At 52.0% G+C, this 26,776-nt stretch overlaps 1 protein-coding gene across 1 annotated transcript in view; it reads left to right on the top strand.

Annotated features, from left to right (window-relative positions):
* LOC144758843 (uncharacterized) overlaps positions 1-22,104 on the top strand; it is a 54,690-nt gene extending 32,586 nt beyond the window's left edge. The window contains exon 2 of the mRNA XM_078646452.1: positions 19,993-22,104. Within this exon, the coding sequence (XP_078502578.1) occupies positions 19,993-20,852 (860 nt within the window). The 3' untranslated portion in view covers positions 20,853-22,104. The remainder of the gene's footprint in view (positions 1-19,992) is intronic.
* Positions 22,105-26,776: the final 4,672 nt, after the last annotated feature.

Below are 26,776 nucleotides of genomic sequence, written 5' to 3'. Positions count from 1 at the left end.
ACAGGGGACAGCCCTGTCGGGTGCCTCTTTGGATCTGGAATTCACGTGACAGCGTCTGGTTCACCCGTACCTTCGCTTTCGGGGTAGAGTATAGGAGTTGGACCCATTTCACAAAGTTCGGCCCAGAGCCAAACCTGTGGAGGACCGCAATGAGGAAAGACCAGTGCACCGTGTCGAAAGCTTTTTCGCCGTCTAAGGATAGGAACCAGTGTGGTTCCTCCCGGTCCCGCACTTCCGGTAACCAATTGTAAGTAAGTAAATAGCTTTATTTCGATATGATTCATATCATAAAAAGCAATACATGTACATTAAAAATCAGTAAAATCCAGTGCATAAGCAATAACATACAATTTAAACAACAATTTGCATAGAAAATTACGTAAAAGCAATCTAAAATACATCTCAGGCAGGTACAAAAGTCTATTAGATCTAATACGCCATGCCCAGCCTAAGAATTTAGCCAGTCCACAAGCGAACAGGGGCCGTGGGTCCGTTTTTAGGATTCTTAAGGCCTCCTTGTGGGATCTAGTCCCAAGTTCTCTACAGAGAGGCTTCAGCCATCTGCGGCGAGGGACTGCATAGGCCGGGCATTCGAATAATAAGTGCGGGACTGACACCAATCTGTCCAAACAATAAGGGCAGAAAGGGGTTGTCTGCGCCGGAACCTTCCAACTGGCAGTCAATTTTCCCACTGGAAGTAGAACTACCCTGAATTTGAAATATAGAGCCCTGTCCCAAGTGGCTAGGATAGTATCCAGGTACGTCTCGCAGAAGTGCACCTCCTTAACTAAAAGAAATTCTGTCGTTGACCTGCACAAATTGGCATTACTATTCCTGCCATCGATCACCCATCTCTAGAATAGTTTCTTCAGGATTGACTTGGGCGGGGCAGATCTAGTGATCCAAGCATCTTCGAGGCCCACGTCTATAAGAAGGCGCTTGACTTCCTTTAGCCACTGAATCTTTGCCCAACCGGGCATTAGGAGGATTTATTTTAGGCCATCTGCAAAGCTGGACATTTCAGGGACTCTCCAAATACATGCCCACAAGAGGAGTGGGCGCAGCCTCGCCTGATCACTAATGGGGCGGGTCCCCATGTCTAAAAGAAGAGGGAGAGTTGGAGTGCTATAAGGGAGGCCCATTAGATCCTTATGGAATTTGCTTTCGGAGCGGGTCAGCTGGTCCACGTTCTGCACACCCCATAGTTCTGCCCCATAGAGAGATGCACTGATACCTCGTGCCCTATAGATATCAAGAACCGGTGCAATTGGTTTGAGGGAAGAGGCACGTTGTTCCTTAAGGAGGGCCCCCACCACCCTCTTGTGGGTCAGCAGCATCTTTTGGTGGTGGGATTTCCAACTCATGGAGTCACAGAGACGGATGCCAAGGTAATCGAACTCCCTAACACTCTCGAGTGGAACTAAATCTAGGGTAGGTGGTTTAACTGACTTCTTCCGGGGGTTTAAGACCAGGAACCTAGTCTTCCCTGTATTTATGACTAATCCCCTTGAGTCACAGAAGGTCTTAAAGCTACGTAGGAGACTCTGTAGACCCGCTGGTGACTTAGAGATCAGGAGGGTATCGTCTGCAAATAAGAGGGTAGGTATTCTCCTGCCAGCCAGGGATGGTGCATCTGCAGGATGTTGTAGCAGGTGCTCCACCACTCCGTTGACATACAATGAGAACAGAGTGGGGGCTAGCACACAACCCTGGCGGACACCTCTATTTACAGGTATTCGTGATGTTTTTTGTCCCTGCTTACCCCACCTGATCTGTGCAAAATTGTCTGCATGGAACCTTATCAGCATATCCAGTAAATATGGGGGAATACCTAGTGCATCGAGAACACTCCAAAGGTGGTTACGTGGGACCAGGTCAAAGGCAGTCCTTAGATCTATAAATGCAAGGTACAAACTGCCTTTGCCCAGTACAACCACTTTCCAAAAAAGCATCATCAACCAGAATGCTTGCTCGATCGTCCTCATGCCAGTTCTAAAGCCGGCCTGAATGTCTGAAAGGATATGGTTCTCCTCCACCCACTGCAAGATCCTTCCTAGAACCACTTTGCCTGCCACCTTCTGCGTGGAATCCAGGAGGCTTATAGGACGATAATTAGCAGGGTCATCCCGACTCCCTTTCTTGAAGATCGGGACGACCTCTGCGCCCTTCCATGAGTCCGGTAGAGCCGCACCAGCCAAGCCAGCATTCATTATGGAGGCAATAAGTCTCCCCCACTCGACTGGGTTGAGACGGAGCAAGTCTCCCGGAAGGCCATCAGGGCCCGGTGCCTTGTTAGGCACAAGGCACTTGATCGCCCCTTCCACTTCCTTGGGTGTAAATAGGAACTCCTCACTGGGCTCTATGCGAACCAGGGGGTACTGTTCCAACGGGGTAGCTTCAGGGCCCGCAACCATTGCATAAAGCTTGGAAAAATGATCAAACCACGCTCCCTCAGTTATGTTGCATGTTATGAGAGAGTCCACGGGTTTGTCCCTAGTTCTTATTAGGTCCCAAAAACCCTTGGAGTCCTTCCTTGCGCTGGCCGCCTTCAAATCGTGCCAAAACTGATTCTCATACTCTGCCCTTGCCTTCGATATAGTCTTTCTATAGTTGCACCTAGCAAAGCTAATCTGTGCCCCAACCTTTGCTTTCACTGCCTTAATTAGTTCCCTTTTGGCAACACGGCAGGCAGGGGAAAACCAGCCCGCATTGCCCATGGGTCTACCTCTTGCGTTACCCCTTGAACCTATAGGGTGAACCATAAACAATTCACCTAACGTGTTTATTGTTTCGGCAAACAAATTTGGAACCTCAAGGATGCTGGCTCCAAAGGAGTCTAAACGCAACGCGGTGTTAGACATTATGGATTTGACACCCAGGATCTTTTCCTCGTTTGCCGCAATGGTATTCCATTTTAGACGCCTACCACAATTAGTGGGAATTACTTCATGCGTTGATTTCCACACGTGTGGGGTTTGGACTAGAGTCGCGCCCATCCAGAGAGAGGACAAGGACAAAAATAGAGGGTTGTGATCACTAACCGAAGACTGTAAGACCTTCATATCAATCGGGTGGGCCCAAAGACTGAAGTTTAAGAGAATGAAGTCAATTCGCGAAGAATGACCCACTCTATTAAACGTGTGAGCTCCTGTGGGATCTGAATTCGATCTACCGTTGGTTGCCCTAAGGCCATTTTCTAAACAGAGAGCATTAAGGTCAATAGCATTTTGTGACCAGCTTCTGATAGGGGCCAACGTAAGAGAGGGGATGTCTCTCCTGGCATCGTCCTCCCTAGTGCCCAATATGTCCTCCCTAACCAGGGGTTCAAATGTACAATTGAAGTCTCCAGCTAGTATGACAAGGGAGTCAGAACCACAAGAACTAAGGCACTCCTCAATGCCCATGAGAGAAAGTGTGGAGGACCCTCCCCTTGTTCCTCTGACATAGATGTTAAAAATTTCAAGCTTCCTCCCCCCGAATGGGCCTCTAACTAAGATTCTCTGTAGGTCAGGGGATTTAGTAGCAATATGCCTGATAGAGCGACCCAGAGAAATACTTGCCCAGATTAATAGGCCGCCGGAAGGGCGGCTCTTCCCTCCGGGTGATTGTGACGCAGGTACACAGTAGGTAGTGAAGCCCACCTTGTGACGTGGTTCCAAGCACCAGGTTTCCTGGAAAAGGCAAATTCCGAAGGATTCAACAAATGAATTCCAATCGGGAATGTCAATATTCCGTGCAAGGCCTGCTATGTTCCAGCTAAGCACCTTCAACGCTTCGCCACCAGCTCCCTCCAGACCCAGCACACAATCGCTCTTAAGAGGGTCAGAGACAATGCTAGGGGCCTCAGCCGGGATCAAGGTTAGGACTCCCCCCCCCCCCCCCCAGAGACCTCCACGGGGGACCGAGCAAACTCCCCCCACATTGCCGACGGCAACAGCGGGTTGGGGCTGCTGCCAGGAGATCCTTCACCTCGGATGACTACATCCGATAAGGGTGGCTCTGGAAAAGTCAGCCCGTCGTGGGGCAACTATCGTATTTCATGCGTCACCCTTTGAAAGGGATTGCACTTCACGCCGTGTTCAACTGGGACTGCATGTCCAATCTTATCACTGGAAAGCTGGAGGACTGTATCAGTATCTAGATAGTTAGCTACTTCCCCCCCTGTGGACAAAACCATACTAGCCCGTGTATTACTATTTACAGGGATGCATGGGATTTGCATGTGGATAGGGCTGAATATAGAGGATGTATTATCAGGACAAATTGTGCAAACTACCCTTCGGGTGAGTCAATCTACTTCCTCAAGGCAGGCAAATCTGTTGTAGGTGGGTGCCCCGTTCCACCAGCCTTGACCACCCTGCCAGCCATCTACAGTCCCCCCCCGAACATATTTTCTAGCCGCTGTCCAATTCCCCCCGTAGTTAGAACGTGTTTGCGGGGGATAAAAGTAAGTAAGAGGTCTAACTTCGATAGACGAGTTCCCCCCGTGGTTGTTCCATGAGCATAGATGGTATACTGTATTAGGGTCCTCAAATGAGACAATAATGCAATCACCAGGAATAGATTTATGTGTGGTGCCTATCCATGGTACCCTTCGCACCATGAGAATTTTACGTCTCATATGATTGGGTAACGGCCTGTTTTCATTCAGCCAATGGTGTTACCTTATTTCTCAATGACCCAAAATGTTCCTGTTGGTGATGTGCGGTTTCCGGAACTCCTGTTAGCACCACTACATATGGCCTTACATCTGGGGGAAGATCAATGAAGCCCATACGCTGTTTCACATCGGATTTTGCCCCCTGCAAGTTATGTTGGCGTGTCTTAGATTCTTTAACCCTCAGGGCTGCCATATCTTTCGGAGCTGATACTGATTGTGCAGGCAACTGTTTAAATACCTGCGCTACAGTGTTGTTAACTCTGTTTTCGAGAACCTTAGACCGGGGTTTAGGTATAGGTTTGATCACAGGACTTGCGGGTGGGATAACTGCGGGTGCTAGTGCAGTGTGATTTGCACGAGGTGTGCTGTTGGATTTGTTTTCAGATATACTAAGAGTTGCTAAGGTTAGAATACTCTTTTCTGCCTCTAGCAGCTGGGTTTCTATGCGTGATAGCCTAACTTCCAGGAGGATTAAGAGTTTTTTTTAGTGTTTCCCAAACGATCTTCAAAAATTCCACATCTCTTCCCGCAACCACACACACTGGTACCCCGTCATTCTCACCTTCAATTACTAAATCTTGCTCCCCTTCTATCATAACCAAACTAGATTCAACGGCATTCAGACTGTTGGTTTCAGTAGCTGGGGGTACATGAAGGGGTATATGAAGGGGTATGCCACCCCCCCCCCACCTACAGTAGACGTTCCACCCGTAAAGGACTGGGCCTTTGCTACTTTAGCCTTCTTTCTGGAGTAAGCAGATGTAGTGTTGCACTTTCTTTTTTGGATAGCACCCTCTTTGATAGCAAACAGATTCCTCCCACACACCCCCTTTCCCTTGGGCGTTATCTCTGTAGGAGCCCCCCTTGCCGGATCCGCCCCACCCAAGGATGGACTTAAATTAGAAGAAGGGAGGGGTAACCCCAAGTTGGGGACTGGCAAAGTCCAATGTCTGATGGACAACTGCCTGCGTCAAAATTGGTGCAGGGCAGGTCCGACGCTTGGGGGTTTTAACAGAAGCAATGTGACCTAAAGATGATTTTTTAGCCATAGCCAGCTCCGGTGATATTCTTCTAGCTACATCAAGTTCCATAGAGACTCTCTGCTGCATTTTGTTGATCTCCACATCTAGTCCTAGTTATGAAGTCATCGAGGGTCCCATTTAACTGCTTCCCTTTGGCTGCCCTGCTTCTGCTTTCGCGCATAGACATTGCTCCTAGGTTCCAACGAGGGGCTGATAAAAACAGGGCAAGGGATTGATATTAAGGAGCTAAAGACCAAGAGGGGTGGCCCAGTCCGGTCTCTCTCGGCCTCTAACGTCCACAAACGGCCGCCCTTAGCCCGGGCTTCGCACCGCGCTTCGCACCGCGCTTCGCACCGCGCTTCGCACCGCGCTTCGTGCCGCGCGGGTCCCGCGTGCGCGGGTATGAGTTGGATTATGAACGTGCGCGCTGGGGGCGTGGCTTCCGGGGAGAGCGGGCCAGGTGTCTCCAATTGGCCTCGCAGGGACTCCTGGTCAATGGAGTCCCTGCCCTTCACGCTCGCAGCCCCGTTGAGCCGCCGCAGCCCACGCTCGCTTTCCTCGTGAAGCGGGACCCGCGGAGCGGGTTCGGCGAACAGTGACAGCAGATAGCGAGAGGTGGAGAGGGTCAAAGCAGGTCAGGAACACCTCACTCCAACCGCTCTGTGCAAACTACCAACAGGAGTTGGACCCATTTCACAAAGTTCGGCCCAAAGCCAAACCTGTGGAGGACCGCAATGAGGAAAGGCCAGTGCACCACGTCGAACGCATTTTCGGCGTCTAAGGATAGGAACCAGTGTGGTTCCTCCCGGTCCCGCACTTCCTGTAACCAATTGTGGGTGCGTCTGAGGTTCAGTTTGGTCGCCCTGTCAGCAAGAACCCCGATTGATCTGAATGTATGAGGTCTGGGATAACCGCTCTGAGGAGGGCCGCCAAAATGGTTGCTAGCAATTTCACCTCTGTGTTAAGAAGGGAGATAGGGCGGTAAGAAGCACAGTCCTTCCGCGGCTTACCCTCCTTGTAGATCAGGACAATCGTTGCCATGACGAGGTCTGGGGGGAGCTCATCCTCCTGGTAGGCACCAAGAAAGAGGCCCTTAAGATGGCGTGTCAAGAGGTCCGCTGAGCGCTTAAAGAATGCGGCCGGGAAACCATTCGGACCCGGGGTTTTGCCCGGCCTCAGCCTGGCAATGGCCTCTCCAATGTCGTCGGACGTTACGTCCGCCTCCAGACCTGCCCGAGCCTCCGAGGATAGCACCGGCAGGTCTACCTGTTCCATGTATTGTGATGCTTCCTCGCGGGTCGCTAGTTCCCTAGCTGTATAGAACTGTTCGTAGTGGGTAGCAAAAGCCTCTGCTATCTCCGTGTCCGTATGAACAAGTGTCCCGTCCGTTTTGCGAATACTATCCACCCTGGTACGCCCCACCGTTACCAGTAGTGGCGAGTGATCCGATATTCCCCATGCCTTATATTCTGCGCTATCCTCCATCCTCAGGTACTGTCGGGACATGAAAACATAGTCTAGGCGCGAGAACAGCTTGTGGGCCCCGGAATAGTAGGAATAGGCCTGTTGCGTTGGATGTAACCACCTCCAGACATCAGTGAGTCCTATATTGGCTATCTGGCTGGCTAGTGCGGCCTGGTGCCCATTTCTACCTGCCTCCCCAGATCGGTCCTGTGCTGTACTCATAACGTCATTAAAATCCCCGCCCACCACTTGAACCGTGTCCGCCGTGTCTAGTAGGATATTCGCCAGCGTGGTAAGCGTTCGCGCCTGCAATTTGGCCGGCGCGTATACCGAGATCAGTGTGTAAGTGCGCCTATTCCAGGTCCCTTGCACTCCCGCGTACGTCCCTTGCGTATCTATCCATGTGCATGTAATGCAGTGTTGGACCCGGCCTCATGGCGTGGTCCTACCCCTCCCGCATGGCGGGCCCAGGACGACGTCGGCCCTCCAGCGAGCCACGGTCACACCCTGGGCACGACCCTACACGAACTACCGACGAGAGCAACCACCCTGGCAAACCACGGTTCTCCCCCCGGGAACATGGCGTACCCTGCACGCCCCACCACTGCCAGTCCGGCTACCCCTCCGGATCACCCCTACAGGCCCGACTCCAGCTTGAGCCCATCACGTCCTGAGCACGTGGCCTCGCCCGACTCCATCTTGGGCCCATCACGTCCCGAGCACGTGGCCTCGGCCCCAGCGAAGCACCAAGATCCCCCCGGGTGGTGGAGTGGCCACTCAACGGATCCAAGAGAAGGGGAGTTTCGATGGCCCTCCAGCCGTCCCCGGACGCCTGGTATCGATCGCCCACCGGCCTCCCTGGGCGCTGGCTCCACCCCCCTGCACCAATTTTGACGCAGGCAGTTGTCCATCAGACATTGTACTTTGCCAGTCCCCAACTTGGGGTTACCCCTCCCTTCTTCTAATTTAAGTCCATCCTTGGGTGGGGCGGATCCGGCAAGGGGGGCTCCTACAGAGATAACGCCCAAGGGAAAGGGGGTGTGTGGGAGGAATCTGTTTGCTATCAAAGAGGGTGCTATCCAAAAAAGAAAGCGCAACACTACATCTGCTTACTCCAGAAAGAAGGCTAAAGTAGCAAAGGCCCAGTCCTTTACGGGTGGAACGTCTACTGTAGGTGGGGGGGGGGGGGGTGGCATACCCCTTCATGTACCCCCAGCTACTGAAACCAACAGTCCGAATGCCGTTGAATCTAGTTTGGTTATGATAGAAGGGGAGCAAGATTTAGTAATTGAAGGTAAGAATGACGGGATACCAGTGTGTGTGGTTGAGGGAAGAGATGTGGAATTTTTGAAGATCGTTTGGGAATCACTAAAAAAACTCTTAATCCTCCTGGAAGTTAGGCTATCACGCATAGAGGACATCAAAGGACTCCAGTCCTATATCTGGGCCAGCCCTGGAGTAGGACGCCAGTTGTATCCTGGAGTCAAGAGCCCTGCTGACGCTGTCGCGGCTGACCCGAGAAAAACTCATTACCCTGAAGCCTGAAACCATCTTTGGAGCCTGCTGGCGCTGCCGCAGTCCATCTTAGCCGAACCATCTTTGGAGCCTGCTGGCGCTTCCGCGGTCCATCTTAGCCGAACCATCTTTGGAGCCTGCTGGCGCTGCCGCGGTCCATCTTAGCTGAACCATCTTGGGAGCCTGCTGGCGCTGCCGCGGCCCACTTTAGCTGAACCATCTTTGGAGCTTGCTGGCGCTGCCACGGCCCATCTTCGCCGAAACGACCTCGAGGCCTGCTGGCGCTGCCGCGGCCCCCTCTCCGTTAAAGACCATCTGTCGAGTTCTGAGGCGCTGCCGCGACTCGACCTCTCGGAACCCCCTGGCTCGAGGATTGAGAGCTGTGCGCCGGGTATCCCGTCCTTCATCAGTACTGAGACTGTCCCGCTACCCTGTCCCTTATTTACGAGACTTTTCAGATCCTTCGATCTGCCTGTACATATCTCTCAAGACAAGCAACCTTTATTCTAGATAAAGCCTAAGAACTCATCCTCTTGTGTGGTGTCCATTTGTGGTGGTGTGGTTACTCGGCTGTACGATCCTAGGAGAGGACCCTCACCCAGGAGGCCTCTCGATAACGCTCGGCTACTTCTAGACGGAGGGGTGGTCCTAGGGGTGGTCAGTCAGACATCTTCTGCCTCCCCCGGGATCGCCTTTCTAACATTGGTGGCAGGCGGTGCGATCCGAGCCAGCGCAAATCGTCCAGAGAGTGATTCACCCGCCACCGATAAAAACACACGCGACCATGACTACTCAAGAAACCAGACCGACTGCAGAATTCCGGAAAGAGAAAATGGAAGAGTACAGTCATAAGGAATTGAAACAATTCTGCAAGGACCTGGGCATCGCTACCACGGGCCTAAGCACCAAGGAAGACTTTAAATCGGCCCTGCAAACATGAGTGGAAGCCGAAGACACGCCACCCCAGAATGAAGATAACTTGACGCCCGGAGACCAACGCGTCCCCAGCGAGGGAAAGACCCGCAAACCTAGACACAGGCCTCTCCCACGAAGACGCCCGAGAATGAGAGAGGAACCGGCTCCACAAACTAGAGCTAGCCCGACTCCGGCTAGACGGAGAACTGCAGCTGGCGGAAAGAAAAATAGCCCTCGAGCAACGACGGCTAAAAGGAGACCTGGAGGAAAAACGAAGACAAAGAGACCTCGAAGAAAAGAAACTCACGTTCAAGCATGAGCGTGGCTTAAAGGAACTAGAGATCAAGGCCAAGACGAATGAGGCCAGCGCCTCCGGGGGCAAGACCTCTCCCCCTCCTGTGGACACGAAGGTGCACATACCCAAGGATGTCGTCAAAGAGTACTATAAGAACGACGACATCCAACAGTGGTTCAAAGCCTATGAAGTAGCCATGACCGCCCATCGAGTACCCCTCAAGGACTGGGGCGCCGGCCTGTGGGGGAAGTTCGTCAACGAAGAGAGGGACGCCCTGCTAGAGCTCTCCGATGCAGAGATGACCTTGTACGAACACATGAAAACCGCCCTCCTCACTCGCTACGGACTCACCCCCGAAATGTACCGGCAGCGATTCCGAGACTGTAAAAAAATCCCCGGTACCACATGGGTGGAATACGTGAACTTTTATAGCAGAGCCTTCAAGGGGTGGATCAAATGCAGTCAGGTCACCACTTACCAGCAGCTGGTCGACCTCATCATATGGGAACATCTTTCCAACAACTGCTTCATCGAACTCCGCCAGCATCTCCTCGACAGCAAACTGACAGAGCCACGAAAACTCGCTGTCGAGGCTGATAGATGGGTGAGCACCCGAGTCCCCCGGAGTCCGATGGGAGACTACGGCCGGGGATCCCCGGGGAACCACCGACCACGAGGCGGCGGAGGAGGCCAGATCAGGGGCCAAGACGCCCCCACGGGGTCCTCCCCTACCTCCACTTCGCCAGCCCTGGGCCGAAGGGGGGCCCCTCCAGCACGACCGGTGCCCCGCCCGAACGTTACTTGCCACAGATGCCAGCGGCCGGGTCACTGTGCTAATGATCCTCTCTGCCCGATGAACCAGCGACCCGGCACCACCGGTCCTCCAAACCGCTAGATCGCGGCCGCCGCCTTGGGTGAAGAAAGAGGCGAGGAAGAGGGCGACGACCCCGAGCAGGCCGAATGGGAGCCCGCCGCTATGTTCTTGGTGTGCCTGGGTGGAAGAGACATTATCCCCCGAGCCCCGATCCCAGGCAACACACAAAAGTACCGCCAATGGGTCACCATTAATGGACACCGGGCCGAAGCCCTCCGTGACACGGGAGCCAGCGTGACGGCAGTCCGCTGCCATTTGGTGACCTCTGAACAAATTTTGACGAACGTCCTGTGCCCAGTGCGGTCGGCGCACAACTCCGAGAGCTTGTGCCAGATGGCCCGTATCCCCTTCGAATGGGGAGGAGTGTCGGGCATGCTGAAGGTGATCGTACGGGACGATGCCCCCGTGGACTGCCTCCTCGGGAACGACCTGGAAAGTTCCCCCTGGGCCCACGTCGAACGGAGAGAGCATCTGGGGATGCTAGGCCTTCCCGAGTGGGCCTGTGCGACCACTCGATCCATGACCGCCCGGGCCTCCGCCCCGAACGAAGACACCCCGCCTGAAGAGCCGGAGTGGCCCGCACCTCCGCCGCCCGCCGTCCTCGAGGACGCCGACTCCGAACGCCAAGAAGGTGGCCCCACCCGGGAGCAGTTCCGGCAGGAACAGAAAACGTGTCCCTCCCTTGAGGGAATCCGACAACAGGCCGTCACACAAGCCGCTGGAGACCCATCGGGGTCCCACTGGGTCTATTGGGTGGGTCTATTGGGACCACGATCTCCTATACAGTAAGCAGAAAATTGCCGAACTGGGGGCCAGCCGAGTGCTGGTGGTCCCCCTACGATTCAGAGACTTCCTCTTGAACCTGGCACACGACGTGCCCCTTACCGGGCACCTGGGGCAGGACAAAACCTACAGCCGCCTGGTGACCCATTTTTACTGGCCGAAAATGCGCAATGATGTGAGCAATCACTGCAGAACCTGTCCGACCTGTCAAGCCAGCGGGAAGAGCGGGAGGAAAGTCAAGGCCCCGCTCCAACCTTTTCCCGTGGTAACAACACCCTTTGAGCAAGTGGGGATCGACATAGTGGGGCCTTTGGACCCCCGCACCTCTCAGGGACACCGCTTCATCCTCGTTCTGGTGGACCATGCCACCCGCTATCCCGAAGCCATCCCCCTCCGAACCATCACGGCCCCCGTGGTGGGCCGAGCGCTAATGGGGATCTTCTCCAGAGTCGGCTTCCCCCGAGAGGTCGTGAGTGATCGGGGCACAAACTTTATATCTAAATATATGCGGTCCCTGTGGCAACAGTGCGGGGTCACATATAAGTTCACCACCCCATATCACCCCCAAGGAAATGGACTTGTAGAGCGGTTTAACCGAACACTGAAAGGAATGATCAAGGGCTTAGAAGAGCCGCTGCGACGCAGATGGGATGTCCTGCTGCCCTGCCTCCTGTTTGCCTATCGAGAGGTGCCCCAGAAGTCCCTGGGGTTCAGCCCCTTCGAACTGTTGTATGGGCATCCTGTCCGAGGTCCCCTCAGCCTGGTCAAAGAAGGCTGGGAGACGGCTGTCCAAGATTCTCCACCGGATGTCTACCGGTACCTCCTGACCCTCCGCAACCAGACGCGGAAGTTCCGGGAACTTGCCGAGGCCAACCTGGAGGCCAGTCAGGAGGAGATGAAACGCTGGTATGACCAGAACGCCTCGTCCATCGAGTTCGAGCCGGGCCAGCAGGTCTGGGTCATGTCCCCGGTCGAACCTTGTGCCCTCCAGGACAAATGGACGGGGCCCTTCAAAGTGGTGGAGCGCAAGAGCCCTGTCACTTACTTGATGGACCTGGAGTCCCCCCGGAACCCCCTACGGGTTCTACACGCCAACCGGCTCAAGCCTCACTTTGCCCGCACTGAACTGAGCCTGCTGCTAGCTACAGATGACGGAGCTGAAGACGACTCCGAGCCCCTACCCGATCTCCTGAGCACCACCGAGAAGGACGGCTCCGTCGAAGGGGTCACGCTCTCCTCTACCCTGACCCGAGGACAGCACCAAGACTGCCGGAAGCTGCTAGGGCAATTTGCAGACCTATTTTCCCTCACTCCCGGAGTCACCCGGTGGTGTGTCCACGATATAGACACCGGGGACAGCCCGCCTGTACGACACCGGGCTTTTCGAGTTCCCGACCGAGTTCGGGCCTGCATTCAGTCCGAAGTTGCCAAGATGCTAGCCCTGGGGGTAGTCGAACCCTCAAACAGTCCCTGGGCCAGTCCCGTTGTCCTGGTCCCGAAAGCCGCCGCCCCCGGCGCACCCCCGGAGCTCCGGTTCTGTGTTGACTACCGGGGGCTGAATGCCGTCACCAGGACCGACGCCCATCCCATTTCCCGAGCAGACGAACTGATCGATCACCTGGGGGCCGCCAAGTATCTCAGCACCTTCGACCTCACGGCCGGGTATTGGCAGATCGGCCTCACCCCTGGTGCACAAGAGCGTTCTGCCTTCTCGACCCCCGACGGCCACTTCCACTTCAAAGTGATGCCCTTTGGCATGAAAAACGCTCCGGCCACCTTCCAGAGACTAGTGAATAGAGTACTGGCGGGGCTAGAAGAGTTCAGTGCCGCATATCTGGACGATATTGCGGTATACAGCCTCCACTGGGACGAGCACCTCACACACCTCTCGGAGGTCCTGACGGCCCTCCGACGGGCCGAACTGACAATAAAAGCCAGCAAGTGCCAGATAGGCCAAGGGTCCGTGACCTATCTGGGGCACCAAGTAGGGAGCGGCCAGGTGGCTCCCCTCCAGCCAAAGATTGACGCCATCCGGGCCTGGGAGCCCCCGGTCACCCAGACAGCAGTCCGAGCCTTCCTGGGGCTCGCTGGATATTATCGACGCTTCATAAAAGACTATGGGAGCATTGTGGGGCCCCTCACAGAACTGACCTCCAAAAGACTACCACAGAAGGTGCACTGGACCCCGAGTGCCAAGCAGCCTTCGAGACTCTAAAGACTGCCATGTGCACCGCCCCTGTGCTCCAGGCCCCCGACTACAGCGGAGAGTTTGTGGTCCAAACCGACGCCTTGGAGCACGGCATTGGGGCGGACCTATCCCAAGTAAACCCTAAGGGAGTCGACCTTCCCGTGGCCTTCATCAGTCGGCGCCTGCTGGCTAGAGAACAACGATGGAGCACCATCGAGAGGGAAGCCTTCGCCGTCGTGTGGGCCCTAATGAAACTCCGGCCCTACCTCTTCGGCACCCACTTCCGGGTACAGACCGACCACCGGCCCCTGCGGTGGCTGATGCAGATGCGGGGCGAGAACCCAAAGCTACTACGATGGTCCATCTCCCTCCAAGGGATGGACTTCACTGTGGAGCATCGCCCTGGCAACGACCACGCCAATGCGGATGGCCTGTCCCGGTTCTTCCGCCTCGGCGAGGAGAACCCCCAAGAAGATGGGTGACTCTCCCCTGCCTTCAGCTGGGGGGGACGCGTGTTGGACCCGGCCTCATGGCGTGGTCCTACCCCTCCCGCATGGCGGGCCCAGGACGACGTCGGCCCTCCAGCGACCACGGTCACCCCCTGGGCACGACCCTACACGAACTACCGACGAGAGCAACCACCCTGGCAAACCACGGCTCTCCCCCCGGGAACATGGCGTACCCTGCACGCCCCACCACTGCCAGTCCGGCTACCCCTCCGGATCACACCTACAGGCCCGACTCCAGCTTGAGCCCATCACGTCCCGAGCACGTGGCCTCGCCCGACTCCATCTTGGGCCCTTCACGTCCCGAGCACGTGGCCTCGGCCCCGGCCAAGGCCCTAGCGAAGCCCCGACATCGAGGCACCAACATCCCCCCCCGGGTGGTGGAGTGGCCACTCAACGGATCCAAGAGAAGGGGAGTTTCGATGGCCCTCCAGCCGTCCCCGGACGCCTGGTATCGATCGCCCTCCGGCCTCCCTGGGTGCTGGCTCCACCCCCCTGCTGGGTGTCTGGACACCGCCATCCCGGCCCCTCTGCCCCTCAGGCGCGAGGGTCCGGACATCAAAGGAATCCAGTCCTATATCTGGGCCAGCCCTGGAGTAGGACGCCAGTTGTATCCTGGAGTCAAGAGCCCTGCTGACGCTGTCGCGACTCGACCTCTCGGAACCCCCCAGCTCGAGGATTGAGAGCTGTGCGCCGGGTATCCCGTCCTTCATCAGTACTGAGACTGTCCCGCTACCCTGTCCCTTATTTACGAGACTTTTCAGATCCTTCGATCTGCCTGTACATATCTCTCAAGACAAGCAACCTTTATTCTAGATAAAGCCTAAGAACTCATCCTCTTCTGTGGTGTCCATTTGTGGTGGTGTGGTTACTCTGCTGTATGATCCTAGGAGAGGACCCTCACCCCGGAGGCCTCTCGATAACGCTCGGCTACTTCTAGACGGAGGGGTGGTCCTAGGGGTGGTCAGTCAGACATCTTCTGCCTCCCCCGGGATCGCCTTTCTAACATGCAGAATGGAGAGGATTTTTTAATGAGGACTGCCACCCCTCTGGAGTCGGAGGTATACCCCACATGCGCTCGAACTCTATGCCTGCCCCTAGCAATGAAGGCACACTGAGTACCCTTGAGATGGGTCTCCTGTAGGAAAGTAACATCCGGGTCCACCCTTTTAATGTAGGCATTCACCAAACCTCTCTTAACCTTGGAGCCCAGACCATTGACGTTCCATGTCAGGATGCTGACTCCCCTATCTCCTCCTTGTGCAGTGTCTACGGTACCTGCCATTCAAAAAGGCGCTGGCTGTATATGAGTAATCTCAAGCATGTATATGTGGTGTGGAGGTTTAAAGTGCGCTGCTCTTTCTTCCCAACTATTGTCCACCCCCCCCACATTCTCACCGCCCATTCCCAACCTGAATCATTAACCTGGCATCCCCTCGTCTCCCCCCCCCCCACCCCACCATGCTCCCCTTCCAGTCTTATCCCAACGCAGGACAGAACTTTCTGTAGGAGTCGGTCTGTCGCCCACCCTTGCCACCCTCCCTTCAACTGATCTTCACCTTCCCCACCAAGGCGGAAAAGGGTGTGGGATCAAGCGCAATCTATACACCCAGAAACAAAAAACAAACAACCCAAAAAACTGGCAAAAACAAGGGGCAGTGTCAACTTGCGTGGTTCAGGTCGCCCGGCTGCCATCTTAAGTAACCCACTCCACCCACGTTCATGAATGTGAGTCTTGTATAGCCGTCCCGAGCAAACTGTTCTTTTCCGAAGAGTCATGTTCCAGGTCGCGGATCGCCTCTACCAGTGGGTGGACTGAGTCCTGTCTCACCCCCTCCTCCTCCTCCTCCTCCTCGCCCCCTGATGCCCTGCATTCCACATCTTCCTCTTTATCTCCTTCCGAGCGGGCATGCTTCCGTAGACAGTTAAATCTAGATCCTGCTGTGGAGGTTTCCCCTGGGGACACCGATCGCCCTCTCCGTTCTTCATCCGATGTATGTCCCCGGTAGGGCGTCACCGGAGTGCGTGTCTCCATCCTCTTTGACTTCCTTCTCTGTGGCTTTGGCAAGTCCCACTGAGCCCTTTGCCTTAGTGACCTGTCTACTTCTTCGCGTCCCGCGGTCTCTCTGCTGTGTAGTATCGGTCGTTCCTCGAGCCACTGCCAGGCATTGTCTGGATGAGTGAAGAAGATTGACTTGTCTTTATAAAGCACCTTGAGCTTTGCAGGGAAGAGAAGCATATAGGAGATGCTTAATGTTCTCAGTTTCGCCTTCACGGAGTCGAAGGAGCGTCGCTGTTTCTGGACTTCCTGGCTGTAGTCCGGGAATATCATAATGTTCGTATTCTCTAATCGGATCTCACCCAGCTTCCTCGCTTCTCTCAAGATCAGGTCCCTGTCCGCGAAATTGAGAAATCGTGCAATAACCGGTGTGGGTCTCGCACCTTCCGGGGTCTTCGCCAGTAGGGCTCGATGACGAAGTACGACGAGAACTGTGCTGACGGGAAGGTTTCCTTTAGCCATGAGTGGAGGAATGATGTCATGTTAGTGCCTTCAATTCCTTCTCTAAAGCCCACAAAGCGCAGGTTGTTGCGTCTTGCTCTGTTTTCGGCATCATCGACCTTCCATTGTAGTTGTCGGTGGGATGCTTGGAGTTCCATCATGTCCTTCCTCAAGGTGGAGATCGAATCCTCAGCCTCTCCGATCCGTGTCTCAGTCACCGTTACTCTGTCGGACAGTTTCCGGAAGTCTTGCCGCAGGAGGGTTACCTCGGATCCCACTTCTCCGATCCTCACCTCCAAGGCCGCTCGGGACTCCTGTATATCAGATCTTGACGCTTGAATAGCCTCCATCAGCCGGTCCGTGTCCGTTCTCACCTCCGAGGCTGCGTGGATGGTCACCCTTGAGAGTCGCGGTGCAGCAAAATTATCCATGGGCCCCTGTCTGGGGGGTTTGGGTAACGTGTCTTTTTTCCCCATGGTTGGTGTTGCCAGTGTGCTGCGCTTTCGTAGGATATTATGGTACTTCTCCCTCGGTCCGGCGGCGTGGGTGGTCCTGGGGATGCTGGGGGTTCAATAGCTTCCGCAGCGATATACCGGGTCGCGATGTAGGCTTGATCCCCCGTTCCCGATTGCCACAATCGTTAGTCGGTACGGGTCAGTCCCTGCCTCCTGTTGCCGTCCCCCAAGTGCCCCCAGCACCCTTTTCGTCTGTAGTCACGGGGTGGATGCGGCTGTTCCGAGTTAGTGCGTTGGGACCCACTTCTTACACCCCTCGCCGCCTGGCGTCCCTCTCGGGGCCTGCTTCAGTCGGCTCACCGCCTCTGGTCCGTTAATCCTTCAGTATGGTGCCTGGGGGGGGAGGCCCCTAGCTCTCCAGGCCCCAACCTCCTCAACCTCGGCTGTTGTGCACCCCTTTCCCGGGGAGGCAGAAGCAGCCCACCCAAGTGCAGGACGAGAGGGCCGGCACCAATGTCTCTCCTCGCTTTAAATGACCCCCGTATCAGGGCCGATCACTCGTGGCACCCAGCGTGGCTCCCAGGGTGTCACGATGCCTGGGGGTCCGACCGAGGCTCCTCCGGTCCCGTTACGCGGCAACGGCCGCCATGTTGGTAACGGTTCTGAGAGCCGGGAGCCTCGGTTTTGGAAGGGCCACTACTCCCTCTGCGCTCACCTTCCGGGCCAGGAACGCCTCACCGCTCCTCCGCTTGCTCTTCCTCGGTGTCGGTGGACTCGGCGATGTGCCCCTGCAACTCCCGATCACCGCCGGTGCTCCTCCGTCGCCATCTTGGTAAAGGGCGGCTGGGAGTCAGGGCGTCTCGTTGTTCAGGTCCCGCTCCGTGGAGCTCACCAGATGTTCCACGGTTCCTCCCCAGGCCAGCGATCGCCGCTCCTCAGCCTACGGAGTCCGCCAAGTGCCTCTCAATTCCACAGCCGAGGCTCGGCTGCCGCCGCCGCCATCTTGCCATCAGGAGCCTTTCTCGCACGGTAAGGGAAACTTCGTTTTAAAAGTATTTAGCGCCACTGCAGAGCCAGTGGGACGATGTCGCCGCTTCAGGAGATCTTGCTACACGCTCTGTATGGTTTGGTGGAGTGGGTCTCGATTGTACGTCGGATATTGATTGTAGCTTGCCGGGAGCTCCTGCGCCTCACATCCTAGCTCGCCATGGTGCTAGCCACGCCCCCAGGACCGCCCAACATTGCTCCCATTTAGGAAAGAGTTGAGGACTTCCTTCTTTCAAAATAATTTATGCTCATCATTGGCTCTAGCTTCAAGCTAGGTTTGCAGTATAGAAATAACATATACATACATACATAAAGAAGCTGGCCTAGCCTACACTAATTCTTGAATACTTTTGAAAAACTCTTGTGAAAATGTTCATGGGAGAGTTGAGAATGGTTATCCCACCAGAGCACCCCTGGCATCCAGTTAAGATTTTATCAAGAGTAACAAGTCCACCTTTTAAGCCACTACATCACTGCAAGCCTTAATGTAGATAGTTGTCTACCTAGTAGCAGTCACTTCCTCAAACAGTTAGCAAACGACATGACCCATTAGTAGATAAACAGATCCTGCAAGTTTACAAAGACAAAGATAAATCGTTCACAATGCTTTTTTTCTGTTTGCGTGCCCGGGGGGAAATATCTTGTGAACACACATTTTGAAAGCGTGAACAAGCAAAAAATTCTACGAAGCCGCGGATCGCGGAGGTTTTGGCAATTCCACTTTCTCCGCGGAATGTGAAATAACCCAAATTCCACAAATTCCGCAAGTGGAACTGAATTTACCACCCAGGCCTAGCGGAGACACCACATAGATATACCACAGGCTGAGCCCACGTGTGATAAAGATGCAACCATGGCTTTTCTACCCAACATACCTCTAGTAGATATTTGTAAAGCAGAAACATGTGATTCTGTGCATCCTTTCAGAAAATATTTCTCTGGTGACATCAACATATTCGGTCGTTGAGGTATGTGGGTCCGAAGTTGTTGAGGGATTTGTAGGCGCGGGTGAGGAGTTTGAAGGTGATCCTCTTCTCGACGGGGAGCAAGTGGATGCTTCGTAGGTGTTGGGTCATATGTTTGTGGCGTTATGTCCCTAGAATGAGCCTGGCTGCGATGTTCTGGACCTTACCGATTCTTTTAAGTTATGGCACAACCTGTGATGTTTACAACAGTATTAAGCGATATGCACTCCTATTTTTATCAATTTAGCTTAAATGTCAACTAATTATATCTGGTGCTGACCCATATCTTGACTGGCCCCTAGTCAAGTTAGTAAAAATGTGATGTGCCACAGCTTGCTGGAAATGGAAAATGTTACTCACTTGCAAATACTATCTGCTTGTCAGGCTCACATGCATCACCCACTTGCTGTATGGTTGGAAAGTATATAGGTTGCTCAGATTAAGCAGTTTATTTTTTTTATTTTACACATATAAGCAGTTGTACTCCGATGGAGAAAACAACACAATGATTTTAATTGGAGTCTGCGCGCTGATGCATTACGCCTTTCTGGTATGGGATTACGAGTCATTCTCCAGATCAAAACTCAATCTTTAAATTAATTATTTTTAGTAGTCAGAACCCAACCCATGAGAGGTCAACATATGTGAACTGTAGAACTACAAGCAGCAAATGATTGTTTACAGGTAGTAACATTTTCCTTCCTTCCTAGATATTACTGTCCACCTTTCTCATATTATAACCGTGCATTTCTTTCAAGAAATATTTCCCATGTATAATTCTCAGTGTTCATTTCATTCTACAGCACAGCAGTCGCAGACTGAAAGTATGAATGGGAAAGAGAAACGTAAAGCTTCTGGAGGAAGTAAAGATTTTGCTTATAAAATGAATGAAGGAAAACACCAAGGAATACAGAGCAGGGAGAATTTTAACAATAAAACACTACTTTCAAGGCAGAAAAGAATAGACACCAGCCTAAGAGCTTATGCCTGTGCTGAGTGTAAGAAGACATTTACTGGAAAGACGCATCTTTTATTGCACAAACAAACACACAAAGATCGGTATCCCTACACTGAGCATGAAATGAGGTTTGCTGATAAGGCAACACATGAAAAAACTCACAAAGGAGAGCGGCCCTTTCACTGCAATATCTGTGAGAAAAGTTTTACTAAGAAGGGACATCTTCTACAACATCAAAGCGTACACACAGGAGAGAGGCCTTATCACTGCACTGTGTGTTCCAAACCCTTTTCTCAGAAGGCACACCTTGTACTGCATCAAAGAACACACACCGGGGAGAGGACTCATCACTGCACTGTGTGTTCCAAACCCTTTTCTCAGAAGGCGACCCTTGTACGGCATCAAAGAACTCACTCAGGAGAGAGGCCTTATCACTGCACTGTGTGTTCCAAACCCTTTTCTCGGAAGGCACACCTTGTACTGCATCGAAGAACTCACACAGGAGAGAAGCCTTATCAGTGCACTGTGTGTTCCAAAAGGTTTTCTCGGAAGGCGTACCTTGTACAGCATCAAAGCGTACACACAGGAGAGAGGCCTTATCACTGCACTGTGTGTTCCAAGGGCTTTACTCATAAGGCAGCCCTTGTACGCCATCAACGCATACACACAGGAGAGAGGCCTTATAACTGCACTGTGTGTGAGTAGAGGTTTTCTCGGAAGGGGACCCTTGCACGGCATCAAAGCGTACTCACAGACCAGAGGCTTTATCACTGCACTGTGTGTAGCAAGAGCTTTGATCTTAAGGCAAGCCTTGTACGCCATCAAAGAACACACAGGTGACGGCCATGACGCCGTACAGGATATGGAAACTGCTGTAACAAAAGGTGGTGCTCAGTAACCTCAAGTAACACATACAAGATGGAAGCCTTCTCGAAGCACTGCCAAAAAACCTTCATTTAAAAAAAGAAATGTGATCTTTTACATCATCTAAGAATCTACAGCTGAAGTTAGACCTCTTATGACATCTAACAATCCTTCCGGGCTGAGATCCTCCCTTTCCTCTGAATGTCAGAAGAGCTTTGAGTTAAAGGACAAACTCTAACGTTCGCAGCGTCTCCAAACAGAATGTAGGTTCTTCAACGCCACTAACGTCACTTCACCAAGCAACAAACTTCACAGAGGCTGCTTCACTGCGAATTAAACCTGTCTGGCTCTCATGAAATGTGTGCAGTGTTGAGGACATGTTACCAAGTGTGGATCATAAACTATCCTGATAGACATAACTTCTAGGATTCAACAAAAAATTATTGAAAGACCTGAGCACATGGGAAAAAGAAACTAGGAGAAGAAATAGGAATCAAAAACCTTTCGAGGACAAAAAATATAAACTCCTTTCATCACTAAAGCAGGAACTTCTACTCGCTATCAGTATCTTCAGACCGGCTGTGTAAATATTCTGTACAACCCATCCAGGCTGAGAGATCAAAAGAGGATTCATGGCTGTCTAGATTCTAACAACTTGCAAAGGAGGCACCAACCATATCATTCTGCAGTTTCAACTGCCGAGACCGTTACACAATTCACAATGTTTTGAGATGGTTTATTCTGGTGAGAATATTCTTTTTTTTTTATAATCAAGTTTATTATCATTTTGAAAAGAAAAAAAAAGACAGCATACATCTTACACAGTAAAGCCAATTCCATCTCCAACAGACAGTAAAAAAAACACTGTGTGGGTAGGAGTATTTATGCAAGCCACCCAAGCTGGAAAGCAGCACCCCGTTACACGGGAGAGTCAAAGCTGGCAATTTAAAACAGTAGGTTCAGCCATTTGGCACCTCGTGGGACAACCATGTTCCTCCTGGGCCACGCACCAATCCACTCCCTGGTGCCACTTTCGCAGGGTAGGGGGGTTGGGCTGGGCCCAGGCCGCTGCAATATCTCATTTAGCCACAGCGACCGCAGTTCCCAAAGAATGTTTGTCCACTCTAGAGCCGTCCAAACCTTCAAATACACCCAGGAGAAGACGTAAGGGATTGTGTGGAACCTGGCGACCCAAGGTCTGTGTGAGCTCAGATTCCACCTCGGACCAAAAGGGGTAAAGGCCTGGGCAAAGCAGACCATATGGTAGAAGTCGGCTGGAGTTTGGTCGCTATTTTGGTGAGAATTAAATACCCAAAAACTAACGTTCCCATATATTACAAAACAAAGCAGATTGTCTGGTGAAGATACTGTAAGGAGTATTTCATTGCATGCTGTGATGTGTTTTGTGAGGTCAGTTGTGTCCTTTTCCAGTGTGAGGGGTGAGATTAACAACTAGACAAAGGACAGTGCTGCCGTGAGCTGTTTGCCAAGAATGTCTTATTTTACGCAATAAAACTTTGCTAATAAACCAATCTGCCTGCCTGTTTCATGTGGTGATGAGACTGGAGATACTTCAAACTCATCAGTACGTTCAAAGTGTCTGTTTTCTATCTTGGTGATTAGTATGTCACGGAAGAGGGTGAGGAGGAGCTTATGCTCCCCTGCAGCCCTCCCACCACCAGTCCCTCAGATGTGAGGCATTCCAGTGTGTAGTTTGCTCCATCACTGTGTTTATTAGAGTAGTGCAAGCGTTACAAGTACAATTTGCACTGTTGATGTTTCAGAAGACAACCTTTGAAGTTTAATAGTGTAATTGCTTTGGGAACACCTTTGTCCCTTGCACCTTTTCCTTCACTGAGCGTATTGGTTGGCTTAAAATAGTCCGATTACTCTGGACACTGTGCCATCTGTGAGCGCACAAGTCTTGCCTCCAAACTATTATATGGAAGCAACAGCACTAGTGTATGAAGTCTTGAATCATCCTGGTGAATGTTGTGTGTCCCCCACAAGATCCACCCGTAGTCATCAGTGACCATGAAGCAAGGGACAGACAGATGCCTGGTGCGAGGCTGCTCTGGGGTCACTCAGACACCAGCGCCCATGTCGCCACCCCTATCCCCGACAATGTTTAACATCTACGTCTCTCCTTCGGCCAGACTTATCAGGAGGCATGGATTTGCCCTGGTCTCATATGCTGATGATTCTCAGCTTGTTATCTTTATCTTCTATCAGCCTGAGGCCACAGCCGCCAGATTTCATGCTTGTCTCACTGAGATCATGACCTGGATGAACCAAAGCTTCCTGAAAATGAACACTGACAAAACGGAGGTGATAGAGTTTGGCCCTGGCCGGTGCCTGTGGAATGACTCCTAGTGGCCGGTTGAGGCCGGGGAATGCCCGTGTCCAGTCCCCAAGGTCAGGAACCTCGGAGTCATCTTCGATGACCAGTTTAATTTTTCAGCCCAGGTAAACAGTTTCACTTCCTCCTGCTTCTTTTTACTAAAAACCTTGAGAAAAATCTTCCCTTTTCTCTCACAAGAATATGCAAAAGACGCTGGTGGTGGCGCTCTTCCTGTCTAAACTGGACTATTGCAATGCCCTTTTTTTGGGCATTGATAAGACCCAGCTGAGAAAACTGCAGTCTCTACAGAACACTGCAGCAAGATTACTTCTAAACATTCCTAAAGGACAATCAACCTCGGCAGGAATTAAGTCACTGCACTGGCTTCCCATCCAGCAGCGGGAGGAATTTAAGGCCTTATGCCTGGTGCACAAAGCACTTTATGGTGGCGATGCTGAGGATCTCCAAAAAATGTTCCTACCTTATAACCCCCCAAGTGCCCTTAGATCTGCTAATTTGGGCCTTATCCAGTTTGCTAAGATCGGACGGGCAAGATGGGATGGCATGACTTTATCAAGATGTGCATCAAAGTTATGGAACAAAATGCCTATGACCATAAAATTTCAATCTAATCGGCAGGTCTTTAGGAAGGACTTGAAAACATGGCTGTTCACTTCCACATAGTCCCCCCGTAACACAGGCCATACTTCCTTTCTACATACACTAGCGCCAAGACGCCACGGCAATCGAGCGCTCTATAAACATATATCCTATCCTATTTGGGCAAGTGCTGGAGCTTGCTGTGGCTGATAGCAAGCCCTGGATCTGCAGTGACGTGCGGATCTCTAGGAATGAACTAAGTAGCAATGGTGAAATGTATGTGTGTGCAATGATGAGACGCCCTGGGGACTAAGTGAATGATGAGACTAGGAATTGGGGGCCTCAGCTGAAGCTCTGATACTGGATTATTGTCAAGAGCAAGCCAGCGGGTCACACGATTGTTACAGCTCCGTTGGCACATTTACTGCATATCAGCCAGACATAAAACTTTATTCGGCTTACACAGGCTCTAAAAGTACAAGTTACTAGCATATTAGACTCAAAATTCATTTACTAAAACACAGTGATTTTTTGGCGCCAGATGTTTGTCCCGCGCAGTAAAATCAGTGCGAACAGCACCACGCACAGTGCAAGAGGGCGCTGCATCTTTCCGCCGCTTGAGTAGAAGTTCTACTAGAGTGGCAGCTTCCTCAACGTGAATGGAAGGTTTCTCGACATGAGTGCGAGTGCCCATCCCCGGGCAGCCGCGTTGAGAAATTTGGCTGGGAGATGGTCTAGTGCTGGATTTTCCTTGCTCACGCTCTTCAATTTAACGTTGGTGAGCACAAGCAAGGGAATGTTTTTCTGAACTCCGAGTGCTCTGCGGAGTTTGAAAAACTCCACAAAGTCTACGAATGGAGCGGAGTTCACCGCCCAGACCTAATGTTTATGTATCTGTATATAAGTGTTGAGAGAAATTTTATTTGAGCTATCACGTCAAGAATTAAAAATTTTATTAAGCACATATTGGTGGGAATAATGCTTCTTTTTCTATTACTTAATTTGCACAGCAACTAATCAACAGTACACTTAAAAACTACATTTCCCATGATGTCAGTAACCACAGTCCACAAGTCACTACCCATTATGCTCAGGTATGGCCAGCACCATCTTACTGCCTCGTCTTTGAGTATGCTCAGTTTCAAACAGTTCAACCACAATATCCCGGTCCTAGCTGGGATTACCTTCTATGTCTAACCTGGAACACTGCAATAGTTGTATAAACGTCACTCAGCTGAAGAGCTGTAAAGCTCCAACTTGAAGTCTGTTACCTTGTCTAGTATCCAGGTGTCTTGAGACAACATGTCCCAGTTGTTAAAGAAATATGTCACTTTTCCCCCAACCCAAATGTTATTTGACATGGAATGATCTATACCCTGAAAAATAAGCATGGAGGGAGGTCTCGTTCTGGGCGGTCCCCCCTTAATTGAATTATTGTAGTCCTTCTCAGTGGTAAGGGCATCAGGGGCCGAGTACCCTAGAACTTGTCAGCTACTCTCTGTAGACAAATAGTTTTGATCTTGCTGGTGCAAACTCTGGCCTCATTTCCAAGAGGCCTGCCCTGCTGGAGCATCACTTTTCTTTTTAAAGCTCGTGTGGTGCAGGCCTCTGAATCATATCTACAAGGCGACGCAAAACGCTTCATAGATATGGAGTAAGGCTAGGCAGCGCAAAGTGCTGCGTTGGCTTACTCTGCATCAAGGTGTTCCATGGGTGTTGCTGTGGGTTTTCCCACGAAACACCCATTTATTTTGACACCGCCCCAGATTTAGACACTCAAGTAAACCTGGGGCAATGCCAAAACCTTACAGCTCCCCAAAGCAGGCATAACGAGGAGAAATGTTTTAATTTCTCCTCTTTTATTCCTCTTTCCATGTGTGCCACGTTCTTCAGCAGACATAGACCCCAGTGCACCATGGTGCAAGGGTGTCTGTGTTGGCGCTCGGCTGCAAAATGTGTGCCTGAAAGGCCAGTAATGCACTGTGTCCTGTACGGTGCATTCCTGCCCTTTCGATTGGCGCAGAGCAGGGCAACAAAAAAGACTTGCAATGCTGCTGTATGCCAATTCTTGGTAAATGAGGCCCTCAGTGCTCCCTGATCAGTGTATGAGGTGGTATTGAACGTGTATTGTGGGTCTAATTATCACAGCTCGGCCATGGGCTTATCGCTCGTGCAAAGCAGAGTCGGCACACTGGGGCGCGTGCAACAAAGCAGGCAGTAGAAGACTGCGGTCCTCCGATCAGAGAGGGTGCAGTCTGACCCAAATCAACTGCTCCACAGATGAAATCGCTGTGGCAATTACCCACCGATTACATCACTCGGCAGACAAGTGTAGCAGCTTCTCTTTCAATTACATTAACAATCAAATAAAAGAATCAATCAAGAAGCAAATACACCATACATAAGCGTATATAAGAAGATCTGACCACAACCAGATATATGAATGATAACTGTAGGAAACTGGCTCTTTATATAGTATACCAAAAAGAGGTCTACTGTGCATGGAGCCCAGGGGTTCCCTAATGAGTGGACGGGGTTTGCTTTAGCAATCTTCAAGGTGCTCTTCTGTGGAGTAGTGAGGTCGAGCAGCTTTAGGCTTATCAGAGAGGAGTGTCAGACATCTGTGATACACACAGAGTCAATAAATGGTACACACGACTCCATAAGGAGATATATATCCTTTGATATATATATTTAGGCACCAGAATCAATACGATCAGGTAACAGTGCAATTTTCATAAGCGTCAATGCTATCCTATGGAGGAAAAACAAATGCTGCATACAAGTTCTTTACAGCGACTCACCTGATCACTCTCTTGGTCTT

Source organism: Lissotriton helveticus, chromosome 1_1 (genome assembly GCF_964261635.1).
Source record: "Lissotriton helveticus chromosome 1_1, aLisHel1.1, whole genome shotgun sequence".
In the NCBI taxonomy this organism is placed as follows: Eukaryota; Metazoa; Chordata; class Amphibia; order Caudata; family Salamandridae; genus Lissotriton; species Lissotriton helveticus.
This window is presented reverse-complemented; position numbering and strand designations above follow the sequence as displayed.